Here is a 17,466-nt window from a genome sequence, read left to right as displayed (position 1 = left end):
TGAAAACTTTTAATTAAAACCAATTGCTACTCTCCTTAAAAACTGTTTTCTTTTTAAATTTACTTATTATTATTTTTTCTGAATTTTATTTTTTTTATACAGCAGGTTCTTATTATCTATTTTATGCATATTAGTGTGTGTATGTCAATCGCCATCTCCCAATTCATCCCACCACCACCCCCCCGCCACTTTCCCCCCTTGGTGTCCATACGAAAAACTCTGTTTTCTGAGTTGAGTGATCCTTAAAAACTCTGTTTTCTGAGTTGAGTGATCCTTAGGCTTGCAGAATCAGTCCCAGTTTTCTCAATCCCTCTTCTACCGGCACAGCTGAGAAGGCGGTTTGCTTAGGCAGGAAGGATTACAACTCCCAGAGTGCCCCTGTGCGGTTGTCAGGAGCAACCACTGAATGCAGACTAACAGATCCGCTGGAGTCAGGACTATCCACCGACTGACAACCAGCCAGCCATGGGCCAGGATTATTACTCTGTGCTCCAGATCCCTCGCAATTCAGAAGATGCCCAGATCAAAAATGCGTGAGTGGGGGGCAGGAGCGAGGCTTTTGGGTTGTACTGGGACAGGCCCACCCTCATCTCTTCCAAACTGAGCTTTCCTGCACAGCTTAGGGCAGGCAAGGTAGACCTTGTTCCTTTTCTTGCTTCTTGCACACCTACTTCCTGGCTTTGGGCTGGGTCAGGTTTCCCAATCCATCATCCTTTACTCTCTATGCCCTGTCTGCTCTCCTGGGTACACTGGTATTCCTAGCAATAAAATGGGAACAAAGGAGACTTTATGCTTAATATTATGGAGACCCAAAGTATTGTGAACAGGAGAGTGACCCAACCAGATGGATGTATTACATATTTTATTCTGGCTGTCCACGTGGGGTTTTGGCATTGAATAAATTACATCTCTGAATAGTTCCATCAAGTCTTGGGGACTTTGTGGTGTGTCTAAGACAGGAATCAGCACATTTTTCTGAAAAAATATTTTTTGACGAATATTTACTGAACGCCTACTTATATGGGTTCGGTGCAGTCTCAGCAGCTAGAGATATCGTGACTCAGACAGATGTGCAGCTTAACATTGTTGGTGGATACAGATGTTGAATAAGTCACAGCAAGCTTGATGAATGTTACAAAAGGGAACATACAGGGCATGTGGAAGCTATCTTGGAAGGAGAGAGACCCCCTTCAGAAGCTGTCATGGTAATCAAGGCAAAAGATGAGGCTTGAAGCAGGGCAGTGGTCTGGAGAGAGAAGAGAGAATGGACTTAGCTATAAATTGGATCATTGTAGGGTAAAGAAAAAAGGGAGGAATCTAGGACAATTTAATTAAGGTTGTATGATAATAGCTACACTTATTGAATTGTGCAGATGCTGTTCTGAGAACCTTCCATCATTATTTCACTTAATCCTCAAAACAGCCCTGAGAGGTAGGTACCATTATTATCCCAAGGCTATGTGCCTAGTAACCGGCAGAGCCAGTATTAAGACACCTTGCCTGCTCTAATTGCCTACCACGGGCCAAGTCCCATAGGGGATCTCAGTGGGGTAAGTGGAGAGAGTCTACAGTGTGGCTGGCGAAACAAGACACAAACTCGTTAATCAATTAGAGAACAATTGGGAACAGTGTGTGATGTCACCCACTGTTCATAGCATTTCATTGGCCAGTGAGACCTGTCTAGGGAAAGGTCACAAGGAGGGAGGGCAGTTGGAATGCAGAAAGATAAGCCCAACTTAAGCACTGGAAGGAGCCAGGTCTGAACCTAGGTTCTCCTATCTGCTAGCTGTGTGACCTGGGCAAATTGCTTAACCTTTCTGAGCCTCAGTTTTCCCATCTCTTAAAAAAAATAAAATGAAAAATAAGAATTGTTGTGGTATTGAAATAGAATTATATGAGATAATGAGCATGAAAATGCCCAGCAATCATTTGCATCTGAAACCATGTCTTATAAAGAGTGATTAAAAGAACCATATATGTTCCAAACAACAGTCCTTAACCTTTCTCCCTGAAACAACTCTTTTTTAAAAAAATTTTTATTTATTTATTTATTTATTTTTGGCTGCGTTGGCTTTTCATTGCTGCACGCGAGTTTTCTCCAGTTGCGGCGAGCGGGGGCTACTCTTCATTGCGGTGTGCGGGCTTCTCACTGCGGTGGCTTCTCTTGTTGCAGAGTACGGGCTCTAGGCACGGGCACGTGGACTTCAGCAGCTGTGGCATGCAGACTCAGTAGTTTGGCTCCCAGGTTCTAGAGCACAGGCTCAGTAGTTGTGGCGCACGGGCTTAGTTGCTCCACGGCATGTGGAATCTTCCTGGACCAGGGCTCAAACCCATGTCCCCTTCATTGGCAGGCGGATTCTTAACCACTGCGCCACCAGGGAAGTCCCCCTGAAACAACTCTTAAGGCATGAGTCACATGTTTGACACACTCTCCCATGGGAGTACCTAGATTTTGACCCCTCCCCCCAAAAAAGGCTAAACTTGTATAATGAAGACAAGCACCACGATGATTCATAATCGCCCAGCTATTAACTTTTCACTCATTCATCCTAGGCTGCCACATCTGGGCTGTGACTTCACCCCTTTCTCTCCCACTCAGGAAAGCAGGTGAATGAGAGTGATGTTACTGCAGAGCTTAAAACCACTCAAGTTTATATGGAAAACTGAACTCTTCTCAAACCTTGTTACTTTTACTCACTGTTAGAGTTTTCTTGCAATTCTCACACCTGACTACAACCTTTGTAATTGAGAAGGGCTGGTTTAGAAGTCTCAGGGAGGGTGTGAAAATTGCCTTCAAGTCTGTCAAGGTAGACAGAGCAGATTCTGTCTGTAAGGCCCCCCAGGGCAGAGTCAGGACCAGGACCCTCGTGGATGGAGGCAGAGTCACAGGACAGCAGACCCAGCTCAGTAAGAGAAATCTTTGCCTAAAAGTCAGACTGGCCCCATAGTGAAATGGGCTGCCTTGTGGGACAGTGATTTCACAACGTTTACTCACTGCACTTGGTGCTAGGCACTGAGGACACAGAGAACTGGACACAGCAACTGGAGGGACTCACTCACAGGCTGGTGGGAGAGACAGATCCATCAAACAACTGAAGCACCACGTGCTAAGTACGAGGATCAAAGGCACTTGGGGATGTGGGAAAGAGTATCTAATCTAGACTGGAAACTGCAGTCAGGGAAGACATCATGGAGGAGCTGACCCCTGAGTTGAATGTGGAAAGATGAATAAATATTTGCCAGGAGGAGATGAAAGGGGCTGGAGAGGGGTGAGCATTCCAGGTAAAGGGAGGAGAATGTCAAAGCCATGAGCAGTGCAGAGTGCAGAGTTTGGAGCCTGGAGAGAAGGACAGGAGAGGTCGTGGGAGCAGGGAGGGAGAGCTGTGAGTGAGAAGGGCAGAGAGAGAAGCGGAAGTTGAATCTCAGAGACATTTGAATTTTATGCTGAAGACAAAGGGGGAACCAGTAAAGGGTTCAGGCAGGAGAATGACTTGGTCAGGGAGCATTTTAAAAACATCAAATTAACAAAAGAGAGAGAGATCAAACTGGTGGCAGCACACAGAACAGACTGGAGAGGGGGAAACTGGAAACAGGAAGACATGGTTCTGCAATGGTTGTAGGGATGAAGAAGCAGCAAGGAAACATTATTTAGAAGGAAAAGCTGATGTGCCTTGGTGACTGATGGGATGGGGGTGGAGGGGACGAAGGAGAACTTGGAGTGGAAGATACTCAGCTTTTCTGCTTCAGGGTCTGGACAAATGGGGAAAAGATTAGGGAATGAAAGTGTGTGCACGTTTGGGCTCATTGAGGTTATGGGGCCCGTGAGACACTGGAGAGGAGATACCGAGTAGGCAGCTAGGTACAGAGGTCTGGAGCCAAGGGAGCGAACTGGTTTGAGATAGAGATTTGGGAATCATCAGCGTGTAGCTGGTGCTCAAAGCCGTCAGCCAGCTGAGCTTGTCCACGGAGTGTGTGGAGTGGAGTAAGGAGCACAGCAGAGCTCTGGGGTCACCGGCATGGAAGGTGTGAGCAGGGCTGAGGAGACGCCCTGTGACCGGCGGACCGTGTGTGGGACCACATGTGTACTGAGTGAATGAGGAGGCTGTGCGGATGCCCTCCTTTTGCTCCTGCAGACCCCCGCCCCACCTTTCTGCACCCTGCTCTCTGCTCTGGGAGACTGGCCCATATGAACTGCATCAGTAGACCTCCTGGCCCTCAGGCTTCCAGATGCATCCTGCAAAAGGAGCACAAGGCAGGAGATTGGGAGGGAGGAGGGTGGGGCAGGGGTATTTATTCCCAGCTCCCTTCTTATGAGATCTGTTCAGGTTGGCTATGGCCCTGAATCAAAGATCACAGCTTTTACCAAGGCCCTGTCCACACACTCTCTCCTGCGGGATTTCAGTAACCTCTCCCTCCCCTCACTGCTACAGGCTCATGGGTGGTCAGGGCACCTCAGGACTCATAGCCTCAAGGAATTGTGCTGTCCCTTGTGGTTTCCTGCCCCACCTCTCACACCTTGGTGTGTGGTCCATTATTAAACTCTCCACAAATCACCAGCTCCTGCCATGTCTTTCCTCCTGGGATGTAAAGATACAGATCCCCAGATGCTGCAGGTGTGGCATCACTGTGTGGTGGGATTGGGCAGACACATAAATGGGGGAAAGAGGGACTTCCCTGGTGGTCCAGTGGTTAAGAATCCACCTTCCAATGAAGGGGACGTGGGTTCGATCCCTGGTCGGGGAACTAAGATCCCACATGCCGAGGGGCAACTAAGCCCGCGTGCCACAATTACTGAGCTTGCAGGCCTCAACTAGAGAGCCCGCGTGCTGCAAAACTATAGAGCCCATGCACTCAAGCCCACGCGCCACAACTAAAGAGAAAACCCGCATGCCACAACTAGAGAGAAGCCCGAGCACCACAACAAAAGATCCTGCATGCCGCAGCAAAGATCCCACATGCCACAACTAAGACCTGCCTGACACAGGCAAATAAATAAACAAACAAACAAATAAATAAAAAAGAAATAGGGGAAAGAATGAGCACAGAGGGGGAGACAGCGAGACGACCTGATCTGTGCTGAGTGCCTCTCTGTACGAGGCCCTCTGACACCTTATTTTATCTAATCTTCCCAAGAAGCCTGTGTGTCAGTTCAGACACCAAGACAGAATTAGATGTGCAAGAAGTGTTTGAGGGAAACAACTGTGAGGATGAAGCGGGACTAGGAATGTGCCGGGGAGCCTTCAGACCATAGTGCAGGTCTGATGCTTGTGAAAGGAGAGAGGGAAGGAAGGGCTGGGTAGGGAGGGCTGTGGCGTCGTCCAGAGAAAATCTCAGCCAGGCTGATGGGGGGACCTCAAGCAGAGGTTGGGCATTGGAGGAGACCTGGGTCCTGTAGGGCTGGTGCAGCACTGATACCCCTACAAGCATAGGCATAGGTTGGGAGCAGCTTGGGGCCAGTGCAGCCTCAGCACAAATGGCCAGTGGGGAAGCTACTGGGACTGTCAGTCAACCATGCTCCCGACACTGGGTTCTCTTCCAGGGGATCTGAGTGATGTGCCTCCCTGGCCACCACAGCCCTGATTTATAGCTGGAACATCAAAGCTCCGAGAGACCACCAGGCAGCAGACAGCAGAGCCAGCTCTGAACCTTGGTCTGTGCTTCAGGATATTAACCCTCCTCGCTCTAGGTACCGGAAACTTGCCCTTAAGAACCACCCGTTGAGGTCCACTGAGCCATCCGCAGCGGAGGCATTCAGGCAAATAGCGGAGGCCTACGATGTGCTGAGCAACCGTGAGTGATTGGGACTGAGCATGGAGGGCGGCTCCTCCGTCCCGCGTCTCTGTTAACATCAGCCCCACGTCTCTGAGCGTTGGGCTTTCTGAGGGGGCCCAACAGAGTAAACATTCCTCTTCCCTGCCCAGAATCTAAACAAATTGAGAAAGAAAACATAATGAACTGCCTTTCTCAGTAGACACAAGCTAAGGTGGAGGACGTGGTGTGGAGAGCCCCCAGATTAGGCTGATGTGCTCCCCTAGTCTCAGCAGTGCAGGACCTGGGGCAGGGCCCCCCCCCCCACATGCCCCATGCCCCACCCGTCCCCTGCAGGACTGCAGAGTGAGATGCTTGCTGCCCAGGGAAGAAGGCTAAGGCTGAGGCAGACACGCCCGGTTATTCCCTCATTACCAAGAAGCTAAATCTCCATCTCCCCGAGGACAGCATATGTACAAAGGGACAGAGAGGGGTCTGTGATTAGGAAATCTCTCTCCTATGGAAAACTGGAGCCTAGGGAAAGAGATCCCTTGCCCCTGCCCGAGGCAGTGCCCATGGGTTCCCTAAGGGCTTGCCCTGGAGACTGTAATCATGGATACTGTGCAGAAGAATGGCCAGAAGATCACTAATGTTTCTCCAGCCCCAAGTTTTCAGGACTTCGGACTCTAAGATTTCAAAGCTCTAGAATTTGGAAGCTCTAGAATTCTTACATCCTACAATCTCAAGGCTCTAGGATTCTATTTACCCCACAAAAGACAGTAGCTGTGATGACTGAGTTAAGCCAAACCCCAGGATGATTGCCCGACCCTCAGTCTCTCACTGTCTTCTCCAATCCCCACCCCTCCCCCAGCAAGTTTCAGTCTTTATCATCTCTCCTCTGGGCTACGGGATCATACCTAGGTCCACCCAAGATGAAATGAAATCCCTAACTTCTAGAGTCTCCCTCCAAAGACTGCCAGACAGCAGGCACCTTAGAAATAAGGCTGTTTTCGCCCCGCCCCTTCCTCTCTGCCCCATATCCTTCTGCTTCCCAGCCCTCCAGCTCTCTTAGCCCCTATGCTGGATCCCTCCTCAAGGTGACACATATCCACAGCTGTGAAAAGAGGCATCTATGACAAGTTCGGAGAGGAAGGCCTGAAGGGCGGAATTCCTCTGGAGTTTGGATCGCAGACCCCGTGGACAACTGGTTACGTCTTCCATGGCAACCCGGAAAAGGTTTTCCATGAGTTCTTCGGGGGAGATAACCCCTTTAATGGTAAGAGGTCTTGCCTGCCCCTTTGCCTTACTGGGAAGGACATAGCTATAGAAGATGCTTTTCTCTGAGTAGTTTTGTTTACTTTAAGAAATATATAGTCCATGGTAAAAAAAAAAAAAAAAATTATTGAAAAATTCCAGTCCTCCATTCCTTCCCCAGAAGCAGCCACTCACTGTTAACAGTGTTTGTATCCTTCTAGAAATATTCTATGGATTTATGAGCTTATATTTATTTTTACATAGCCTTTAATTTTGTTAAGGAAATGGGACCACATTATATACACTGATTTTTTTTCACTTATATCTTGGAGATTATCTTATTATACATTATATTATAAACAGATCTACTTTATTCATTTTAATGGCTGCATAAGATTTCAACGTACAAGCGTGTGTTAGTGAGATGAATACAGGGATGGATGTGTGAATGATTCCAGGTTCTAGTCAAACTGACAAAGAGTTGATTTCCAAGGCTCTGAATCATCTTTCAAGGACAGTTCACCTTCAGACCTGTCTTCCTTCCTGGCTCCAGTTAAGCAACTCACAGAGTCTAGATTTTCATTGCCTGGCTTCCCCAGCCCCTTCTCCCTGGCTATACTACAGCTTGTCTGCATTTCAAAGGTTTCCTCTTCCTCTTCTCCACATTGATATGTTAAGTGGGCTACAGCCTGCTCAGAGGCCCCTCCTACTGTGCATTGCCTTCACCTGTCTGCCAGAGGAAGCTGAGTTTATAAACTCCAGGTGAAACTGGAAAAGCAAGGGACTTGGAGTCAGAGGGCCTGTTTCAAATCAGTGCACCACCACTTGTGAGCCATGTGATTCTGGACAAATCTCTTCACCTCTCTGAAACCTCAGCTTCCTCATTGTTAAACAGCCAGTTCCTCACAGGTCATTATCAAATGAGATGATCTTTATGAAAATGGGCTTTGGAGTCAGAAAAATGCCATACAATGGGCCTATCTCTCCCAGGGACAGGTGCATGGAGAAGAAGCTGTTCAGAGGAGCCAAACCAGAGCTTACAGGGGCATTGCTCATTAGGGAAGGTCAGATTCATGGTATGGGGGTCCCTCAGGCAGTGCCCAGGAGTTATACTGCTATAGTGCTTCACCCTAGGGGTTCTTGTGTCCCATCTCCCTGCAGAATTGAGGGGCTTGGCTTCCTGTGACCTGGCTTTTGGGGTGTCTGATACCTGGCACACCATAGGTGCTGGGAGAACAAATGAATTCAACCATGCAAGAGGGGACCCGGTAATTCACAGGCCTCTCGATGACCCATCACATTTTTTTTCTTTTGAATTTTTGAATTTTATTTTATTTATTTTTTATACAGCAGGTTCTTATTAGTTATCTATTTTATACATATTAGCGTATATATGTCAATCCCAATCTCCCAGTTCATCACACCACCACCACCCACCACTTTCCCCCCTTGGTGTCCATACGTTTGTTCTCTACATCTGTGTCGATGACTCATCACATCTTAAGGGGACAGAGTGTGACACCACCTTGCCCTCCCTAGCCTAAGGTCATTCTAGCCTGCAAAGTTCTTTTTGTGACACTAACCAGGAGGGGCAGAGTACAGAAAATCTTAATTATGATAGTGACCCCTGCAGTTTACAAAGGGCTTCATTAAGCATAGTGGTTAAGCGCACAGGTTCTGTAGTCAAATCCTCCTGGGTTCACATCCCAACTCTACTACCACTAGCTGTGGGACTGTGAGCATTTTGTTTGACCTCTCTGGGCCAATAAGATAATATCGCAAAGAGTTGAGAACAGCACCTGACACGTAGTAAGCTCTCAGCGAGTTTTGTTTTTAGTTATTTTTTTTAAAGATTTTCTTTTTGATGTGGACCATTTTTAAAGTCTTTATTGAATTTGTTACAATATTGCTTCTGTTTTATGTTTTGGTTTTTTTGGCTGTGAAGCACGTGGGATCTTAGCTCCCCAACCAGGGATCGAACTGGCACCCCCTGCATTGCAAGGCAAAGTCTTAGCCACTGAACCACCAGGGAGGTCCCTCTGAGCTAGGTTTAGTTCATCATCATCTTGTTATCTGATCCTAATGGTGGAAGGCAGGTCAAGCATGTTACCCCATCCCACAGACTGAGAAACTGAAGCCCAGACGATTGCAGGGCACCTCAAGGGCAGGGGCTCTTTGCACTAGGATGGAAGGTGGGGCAGCAAGAGGGGTTATGGGTGTAGAGCTGGGAAGGGCTAGAAGAAGTTGAGGAAAGAGGAGTTTGGGAACATGTTGGTGACATCTCTAATTTGTTAGGGATTAACCCTGTCTCTCCCCATCTCAGCTGCTGACTTCATAGAAATTTGAGTCTGGGGTCTCTAGTGCTCTTGGGGTGGGCTGAACAGGGAGGAGGAATGGAGCCTGGGGAAGGGTAGGGAGGACTGGCATGCTGTGACCCTCGTCCACAAAAGCTGACAGCACATCATTTCTGGCACTACCAGCCACTGCCACCAGAGGACACTCCTCTCTCCTCTGAGGCAGCCAGAGTTGAGGAGCACTTCCCCAGAGGTAGGGGTGGGGTGGGGGAGGGAGGTAGGGAAGTGTGGGTGAAGGGAGTCCAAAATGGGGGATGAAGCAGTAGAGGGCATCAAGAGATGGTAATCCTTGGATCTACAGTTGAGGATGTTACTGAGTCCAAGCTTCTACTGCTCGCTGCAGGACAGGCCAATAAATTGAGAGATGAGTTGTTGGGGGCAAGGAATAGCGACTATATTTGAAAAGCCAGCAAACCAAGAAAATGGTGGACTCATGTCCCAAAGAACCATCTTGCCGGAGTTAGAATTCAGGCTTCCTTTATACTAAAAGGGGAGGGAGTAAAGTCACATTTCTTAGCTCCAGTCAGCCTCAGGAGGGGAGGTGTTAATTTCTTCCTGCCTGCAGTCATTCACAGGTGAGCCTGGTCAGGATGTTTCCTGTGAGCTAAACAAAGGTATTTTAGCTTAATGCTCATTACCTGGGAGGTAGGGTTCCCAGAGATGGGCCATTACGTATAATTTAAGCTTATAGGTAACATCCGTTTAGTGATTAACTTGTAATAGAATACAAAGGTTCTTCCCTATTACAAGGACAGCTCGTTGGCCCGGCCAAACAGGCTGAGTCTGCGAGGTGGGAATGGGAGTCTGGGTATTACACTTGGGGACTGAAGAGATGGGGGGATTGTCTATGAATCCGAGTTCCTGGACACAATTTCTCCTACTCCTCGCCTCTCCCCACCTCCTGCAGAGTTTTTTGATGCAGAAGGAAATGAGGTGGATCTGAACTTTGGGGGACTCTGGGGCCGAGGGGTCAAGAAACAGGACCCCCCAATCGAACGAGACCTCTACCTGTCCCTGGAGGACTTATTCTTTGGCTGCACCAAGAAAATTAAGATCTCCCGAAGGGTGAGTACTTGGGAGCCACCTTCTATCCTCTCCAACCCTACTGGTCACCTCCTCCCTGCCCTAACTGGAGACCTCAGGTATGGTCTCTCACAGAATCATGGAATCTTAGATTTGGAGATGGTAGAATTCTAAAATCTGAAGTTTGGAAGGGACAATTGAGGGTATTAGCCTGGTTCTTCCCTAGTGCAGGAATCCCCTCTGTGTGCTTCTAACTGGGACGAGCTCTTTCCGTTCTTCTCAGTTCAGCCCCATCCCTGAGGGAAGAGGGAGGGCTTTGGGTGGGAGGAGTCTCCTGTGAATTCTGCTCTCTGGGCATTACCAGACCATACCCTCTGGGTTTCATCTGGGTGTCCACCTCATGAGTAAGAAGGAGCTGTGTGGGCAAGGGGGGTGGGCTGGGGGACAGTTCCCAAGGGGACTGGTTGAAGAAGACCCTCAGTGCCCCAGGGTCCAGACCCTGCATTGGCCCTGTCCCATGGTCCAGCCCTGTGCTAGGCACATGAGCAAGGCCACCTCACACCTTTGCCCAACAGAGGAGATGCCACCTGTAGCCATGCTTTCCACAGATGGCACCCATCTGGGTACGTGATTGGAGAATAGATGGATGACATAACAGAGGAATGCTTTGGGTGAGGCTGAGATATGTTGCCCTCTGTGGTCTTTCTCCCTTCGGGATTAAGAGACCTGCCAGAGGCTCAGGGCCAAAGCCTCTGGGGTGGGAGAAGAAGTGAGTGCGTGTTCACCGTGTGTCTGTTAGAAGCCAGGGCTACGTAATTTCTAGGGCTGGAGTTGTGGCCTTGATCGACTCATGGTGACTGCTTGGCACCTCAGGCCCTAACCCCATGACATGCCCTGCCATCCTGGAATCATAAGCTCTTGGTTCCAGTGGAATAGGGTGGGAGTGGGGATGGCTCAGGGCAAATTCTCCCCATTGCTAGAGAACTGAGCTGAGCACAGATCCCATGGAGCATCTCTCATGTGTGTAAAGGCCAGCTGGGAAATCCTGAGCAAATCTCCCTCCGCTGTCATCTCGCTACAGGTGCTGAACGAGGATGGGTACTCCTCTACCATCAAGGACAAGATCCTCACGATTGACGTGAAGCCTGGTTGGAGGCAGGGCACACGTATCACCTTCGAGAAGGAAGGGGACCAGGTGAGAAGAAGGGAAGCTGCCTAGGGACAGTCACATGGGTTCATGTGGTGGGAAGACTGAGGGAGAAGGAGGCAATGCTTTTTCTTGCCCCTATGAACCCTGGTCTGGAAGGGAGACCGGTCTGCAGCGTGGGTGAGCTGATCCCTAATGTCCCTTCCGAGGGACAGAGCCTCACACAATGCCTCGGGGAGTGGGTAGCCCAGGGCTTCTCCCCATTTTGCAGAGTGAGAAACTGAGGCCTAGAGAGGGAAGGGACTTTCCCTGGGCAAGAGCACCAGAGCTGAAAGGAGAATCCAGTCCTAACATCAGTGTTCTTCCTGATTTTCTTTAGTGTTTCTCTGAGTAAAGCCCAACTATAGGAGCTATGCAGAAACCATTTATTTATAATAATTTTAAATTACTTACTTAAATAAAAATATAAAATTATTGTCCAAGGCATGCTGAATCCTCAAGTCCTGAGAAGAGGCAGGATGATGGTGTCTTTGGAGCCCGAGTGATGAATTCCTCTGCCTGTACTTCTTGCCCTCTTTCTCACTTATGAAACACCTACTTCCGAAAAACCCACTTCAAGACCCAGCTCCAATGCTCTGGGCATCCTTCCCTGACCTCCCCCACTGGGTCAGCGCCTCTCTGAGCTCCCGCCTCTGGGTTCCCTTTATCACTTTCTTGAGCCTGCTGAGGAGTCACTGTGTGCCTGTTTCCTCCACTAGACTGGAAGCCCTTGGGGGTGGTGGCCAGTCTGATCCCTCTGTCCCCAGGGCCCAGAAGAGACCCAGCAGAGTTCTGGAACTTAATGAAGCTTGGCAGGATAGACTTGCAGGCAGTTCTCTGTCCCCAGTACAGTGTTCTGCCCTCCAGCCGCATGCATCTACTTGGGCTGCTCAGTAGAGGACAGTAATGGGGGTAGAGCAGGATTCTTTGGGGTAGGCTTCTCAGAGGAGGGGCTATGAAGACACACTGGAAAGGCCCTTCCAGAAAACCTGGTCTAATCTCCTCATTATTCAGAGGAAGACATGGGGACAATAGAGGCAGAAACTTGGCCAAAGTCACACAGCCAATTAGGCCTTGTCATCCCTTGGCTCCCCCTGCCCAGGGTCCCAACGTCATCCCAGCCGACGTCATCTTCATTGTAAAGGAGAAGCTACACCCTCGCTTTCGCAGGGAGAATGACAACCTCTTTTTTGTGAACTCCATCCCCTTGGGCAAGGTGAGTGGGCAAAGTGGAGGAACAAGGGGTGGGCAGATCAGAGTGAGGCACCCCCACCCCATGGGAGGCCCCAAGGCAAGCAGGCCTCACTCCCCACTCCCCCTGGTGCATGGCGCAGGCCTTCAGAATGTGATAAGTGCCACACAAAACCTTTCTGGCTGTCTTCACTCCTGAGTGTGAGTGGCCCCTCTGCACCCTCACAACCCAAGCAAGAAATTGGGCACCAGCCTAGACTTTGCCGCCCCTCCCCGACCCCACCTGCGGTCAGGCACTAAGTCCTGTTAATTCCACCTCCAAATCTCTTTCCACTTGGTCCACTTCTGATCAGCCCCACTGTCCCGGTCTGTGCATCTGGGTGTGTGCAGCAGCCTTCTCAGTGGCCTTCCTGCCTTTCTTCTCATCTCCTTCAGGCACTTTCCCACCAGGGTCTTTCCACAAAGTCATCTGACCCTGCCACACTCCTGTCTAAACATCTTTGCATGGCATTCAAGGCCCTCTGCTGTCTGGCCCCTGCTGATCTCATCCCCTGCACTCCAGCCACTGCCACTTAGAGCTCCTGCCCATTGGGTGCATTCTTTTTCACACCCTCGTTCTCTTGCTTATGCTGGGCCCTCTGCCTGGAGTGCTGTCTGCCCACCTTGTCTAACTGGTAGGCTCCTCCTCACCCTTTAAGGCCCTCATCAACTGCTACCACCACTATGGAGCCCTCCTGCCCCACCCCAGAATGGTTCGGTGGACCCGCCACCTTGGCTCCCACCGACCCCTTTACTTCCCTCTGTCATAACATGTATCAACATCATTCTTATCTCCCAGACTGTGAACTCCTTGAGGGCAGGTAATAGCCTGGCTCACTCACCTATTAGTCCTTGAACATCCTTCTGTCTCCAGTGCGTAGGGCCTGGCACTGAATAGTCTCATAAAGTGCCTTCTAAACAGAATGGACATGCGGACCTCCCCCACTCCCACCTTTGGCCTTAATGTCCCCTAGGCTCTGACCTGCTGCACCGTGGAGGTGAAGACCCTAGATGACCGTCTGCTCAACATCCCCATCAATGACATCGTCCAGTGAGTCCATCTGCTTGGGCCCCAATACGCAGAAGGGCTGCCTGGTCCTTAGAGGGTGTGTCAGACAGGCTGGCCTGGTATAGTTGTTCAGGTTGTACCCAGCACAAAGGGGTGAGAGAGACTGAAATCCAGCCCCCTCTCTGGCCAAGCTGCGGGCCGCCATTGTGGAGGCCAGAGGCCCCCTTTGTTGGGAAATCCTTGTTGCCTTCATCCTCTAGAAGTTCTAGAATTCTGAGTTGCATCCCCTAAGCCCTTTTCCAAGCAAGGCCCTCTGCATGGGAAGCTCAGCAGCCCAGCACTCCCCCAACCCAACCCAGGGTCTGCTCCTTGTCCTGTTTCCCATCTAAAATGGGATTCCTGGAATCCACCATCAGAGCCTCAGTGTAAACGGTTTTCAGGGAGCAAGTTGTCTGGAACAAGCCAGTCTCCTCTCCCCTCCCACTGGTTCTAGAAGCTGCTGACCGCCCCACGCCTGAGGTTTTCTGGGCAGGGGCGGGTGTGCTGCTCTGGGGTGCCCTCTGAGCCCCCTTCTTTCATCCTCCCGTCTCAGCCCCAAGTACTTCAAGAAGGTGCCAGGTGAGGGGATGCCGTTGCCAGAGGACCCCACCAAGAAGGGGGACCTCTTCATTTTCTTTGACATCCAGTTCCCCACCCGCCTCACACCCCAGAAGAAGCAGATGCTGCGCCAGGCGTTGCTGACATAACTCTGGTGGGCTGGAGACTGGAGCAGGGGTAAGAGAAGGCTAGCTGGGCCTGACCCCACCCCTACCCCCAGCATGGGGTGTGCACGGGAGCCAGCCCACTGCACAGGCATGATGTGAGGACCGGATGGCCTGGGATTTTAAACTGATACAATAAAGTTTTATTTCCTATCCTCCAGCTACACCCAAGAGAGTGTGTGTTGGAGGGAGAAGAGCTTCATACAGCCCTTCTTGTGGAGCAGAGGGAAGGGCAGGGCTCAAGAAGCTGAGGACCTGGGACCCTGTCCTGGCTGTGTGAGCCTGGCCAGGTCCCTGAAGGTTCAGAGCCTCTGTGCTCACACCTTGATAGCGTGGGGCAATGCTGCATCGTCTCTGAGGGTCCCCAGCTCTATTTCTCATGACACATGATCTTTGGAAGGGCAGTCTCTAGTGTGATATAGTCACATTGTACTCAGGAAAGCAAAGCACAAAGAGAACAAAACACTTGTCTCAGGTCACACAGGGCTCAGTGGCAAAGCCGTCATCAGAACCTTGAAGGCCACTTCCCACAGCCTCACTCTGCTTAGATTAGAGGCAGCACGAAGGACACAAGTGCTGGAAATGGCTTTGGTTTCTGCCTTGCCTGGGCTGCCTCTAGGCAGGGTCTTATTATTATTTTTTTTTAAAGGGAACTTTATTTTTAATTAATTAATTAATTAATTAATTAATTAATTAATTAATTAATGGCTGTGTTGGGTCTTCGTTGCTACACGGGCTTTCTTTAGTTGCAGCAAGCGGGGGCTACTCTTCATTGCAGTGCGTGGGTTCCTCATTGCGGTGGCTTCTCTTGTTGCAGAGCACGGGCTCTAGGCACACGGGCTTCAGTAGTTGTGGCACGAGGGCTCAGTAGTTGTGGTTTGCAGGCTCAAGAGCGCAGGCTCAGTAGTTGTGGCACATGGGCTTAGTTGCTCCGTGGCATGTGGGATCTTCCCGGACGAGGGCTCGAACCCACGTCCCCTGCATTGGCAGGTGGATTCTTAACCACTGCGCCACCAGGGAAGCCCTAGGCAGGGTCTTAGAACTGGGCTCTGCTCCCAATCCTTCCACTGACCCTTTGGATGTTTTTATCTATCTTGTTAGTAAAGCAGAACCCATAACCCTCCTCAGGCAGCTCATTGGTGTGAAAGTGCTTAGTGAACTCACTGCTTAGATTATCAGGGTTACAGCATTGCTATCAATGTGGCCTGGGGGAGTGCCAGCCTCCAAGCCCAGCTGGGCCTTTGCAGACCACACCTGCTTCCCCAGCCTGCCTTCCATCGACAGTGCAGCACGCACCTCTTCTGTGCCAGGGGAGGTGCCCTTCACTTGAGTCTGGACTTGGGCTAGGAGAGATCCAAGCTTATGACAGAGAGGGTGGCCACTTTTGTGAAGTGACTTAAGAGGTGCCAGAGGGAATTCCCTGGTGGTCCACTGGTAAGGATTCCGCGCTTTCACTGCTGAGGGCCTGGGTTCAATCTTTGGTCAGGGAACTAAGATCCTGCAAGCCACGCAGAGTGGCACCCGCCCCCAAAAGAAAAAAAAAAAGAGGTGCCAGAAAAGGGCCCCATAATATCCATATTGCTTGGATTCCACCATTCAAAGCATCATATTAGCTTAAGGTTTTTTTCTTAAATGGGGGTCAGTAGCACCAGTCAGCCATTTTTAAACCATCAGGGAGAAAGCAGCAGACCTTGAGACAGTCTTGACCCAGGGTTCACTAAAGAATGGGGGCTTTGGAGTTAGATGCACCTCAGGTGTTCTACTTAACCAGCTGTGTACCCTTGGGCAAATCGCTTCACCTCTGAGGCTATTTACAATCCCTATCTTGCAGGGCTGTGGAAACCAGAGGAGTGAAGCTGACTCTGCCCTGAGGCAGGACCCAGGTGGAGAGGTGGTGGTAGGTGCCCTGTTCTGAGAGCAAGCAAGTGGGTGAGGGCCTGCCTTGTGAAACTCTGGTGCTCCAGCTCTCCTCTAGGGCAGCAGCAAGGCCTGCTCTTAACCTCTTCCTCATGGTGAGACTCTCAGGCCTGTGAGAGCCATTTATGAGATTGTTGTTATTACCTCAGTGTGGTCTTCAGTGCTACCTTGTGAGTCAGGTATTTTATAGGCATTAAGGGTTGAGGAGTTACTGAGGCCTCCTGGTATGCTGTCCAGTGGTTCCTACCACTTTTCCCAGCCCCTCATTGTCTCAGGGTCATGCCTAGAACCATGATGAAGTCTGGTGGCCTCATGTCCATGCCAGTGTCTGAAACACAAGGCTGGTGAATGAGCCAGCTGACAATGTGTAAGGCAACAAATTGCCCCTCAGTTTTCTCTGGTGCAAAACAAATCCTGCCTCAGAGGATTAATGTGAGAATTAAGGTGCATTAAGCACGCTGACCATTCTTCCACTTATGCTGACTCCCTGCCACCTTCACCCTGGCTTGACTCATAGCCCCCAACCCTGTCCCTCTTGGGGACTATGAGACCTCAGCTCAAAAGTAAGGTGAGGTTGTAAATCAACTATACTTCAATAAAAATAAAAAGGTGAGGAATCCTGGGCCCTCTTTCCTTCTCTACAACCCTAATATCCTGGACCCCTTGCCCAAGCACTGAAGGGCCCAGCCTCCAGCTCTGACCAGTGGGGAAGGCACAGTAGCACCAGCTGACTTAAACAGGAAGGTCATGTTCTCTGGGCTTGGCTCCACAGCTGCCCAACAGGCTTCCTGAAGGACGCCAGCCCCTAGGGGAAAAGTGCACAGGGGGAGGGAGGAGTCTGAGTCCCAGTCCCAGTTCAGCTGCTGATTTCCTATGTGTCCTTGCCTGCATGACCTGTCTCAGCCTTCAGCTTCTTCACACATCTATAAAATGGGCCTGGATGGCTTAATTCTAAGGGCCCAGCCCTTCACGAGATGCCTTGAG

At 50.2% G+C, this 17,466-nt stretch overlaps 1 protein-coding gene across 2 annotated transcripts; it reads left to right on the top strand.

Moving 5' to 3' along the window:
* The first annotated feature begins 450 nt into the window (after nucleotides 1-450).
* On the top strand, nucleotides 451-16,467 carry DNAJB13 (DnaJ heat shock protein family (Hsp40) member B13). Of its 2 annotated transcripts, none has more exons than XM_061202877.1 (9): nucleotides 451-533; nucleotides 5,687-5,790; nucleotides 6,863-7,024; nucleotides 10,264-10,421; nucleotides 11,461-11,574; nucleotides 12,668-12,781; nucleotides 13,770-13,846; nucleotides 14,397-14,578; nucleotides 16,397-16,467. In XM_061202877.1, the coding sequence occupies exons 1-8, from the start codon at nucleotides 466-468 to the stop codon at nucleotides 14,548-14,550; spliced, it is 951 nt and encodes a 316-aa protein (XP_061058860.1). In that variant the 5' UTR covers nucleotides 451-465; the 3' UTR covers nucleotides 14,551-14,578; nucleotides 16,397-16,467. The 2 variants fall into 2 exon arrangements, with proteins under 2 accessions (XP_061058860.1, XP_061058861.1); XM_061202878.1 differs by having other exon boundaries at nucleotides 466-533; nucleotides 14,491-14,578.
* Nucleotides 16,468-17,466: the final 999 nt, after the last annotated feature.

Source organism: Eubalaena glacialis, chromosome 10, assembly GCF_028564815.1.
Source record: "Eubalaena glacialis isolate mEubGla1 chromosome 10, mEubGla1.1.hap2.+ XY, whole genome shotgun sequence".
Classification (NCBI taxonomy): Eukaryota; Metazoa; Chordata; class Mammalia; order Artiodactyla; family Balaenidae; genus Eubalaena; species Eubalaena glacialis.
Note: the sequence above shows the minus strand (reverse complement) of the source record. Positions and strands in the feature narration are given on the sequence as shown.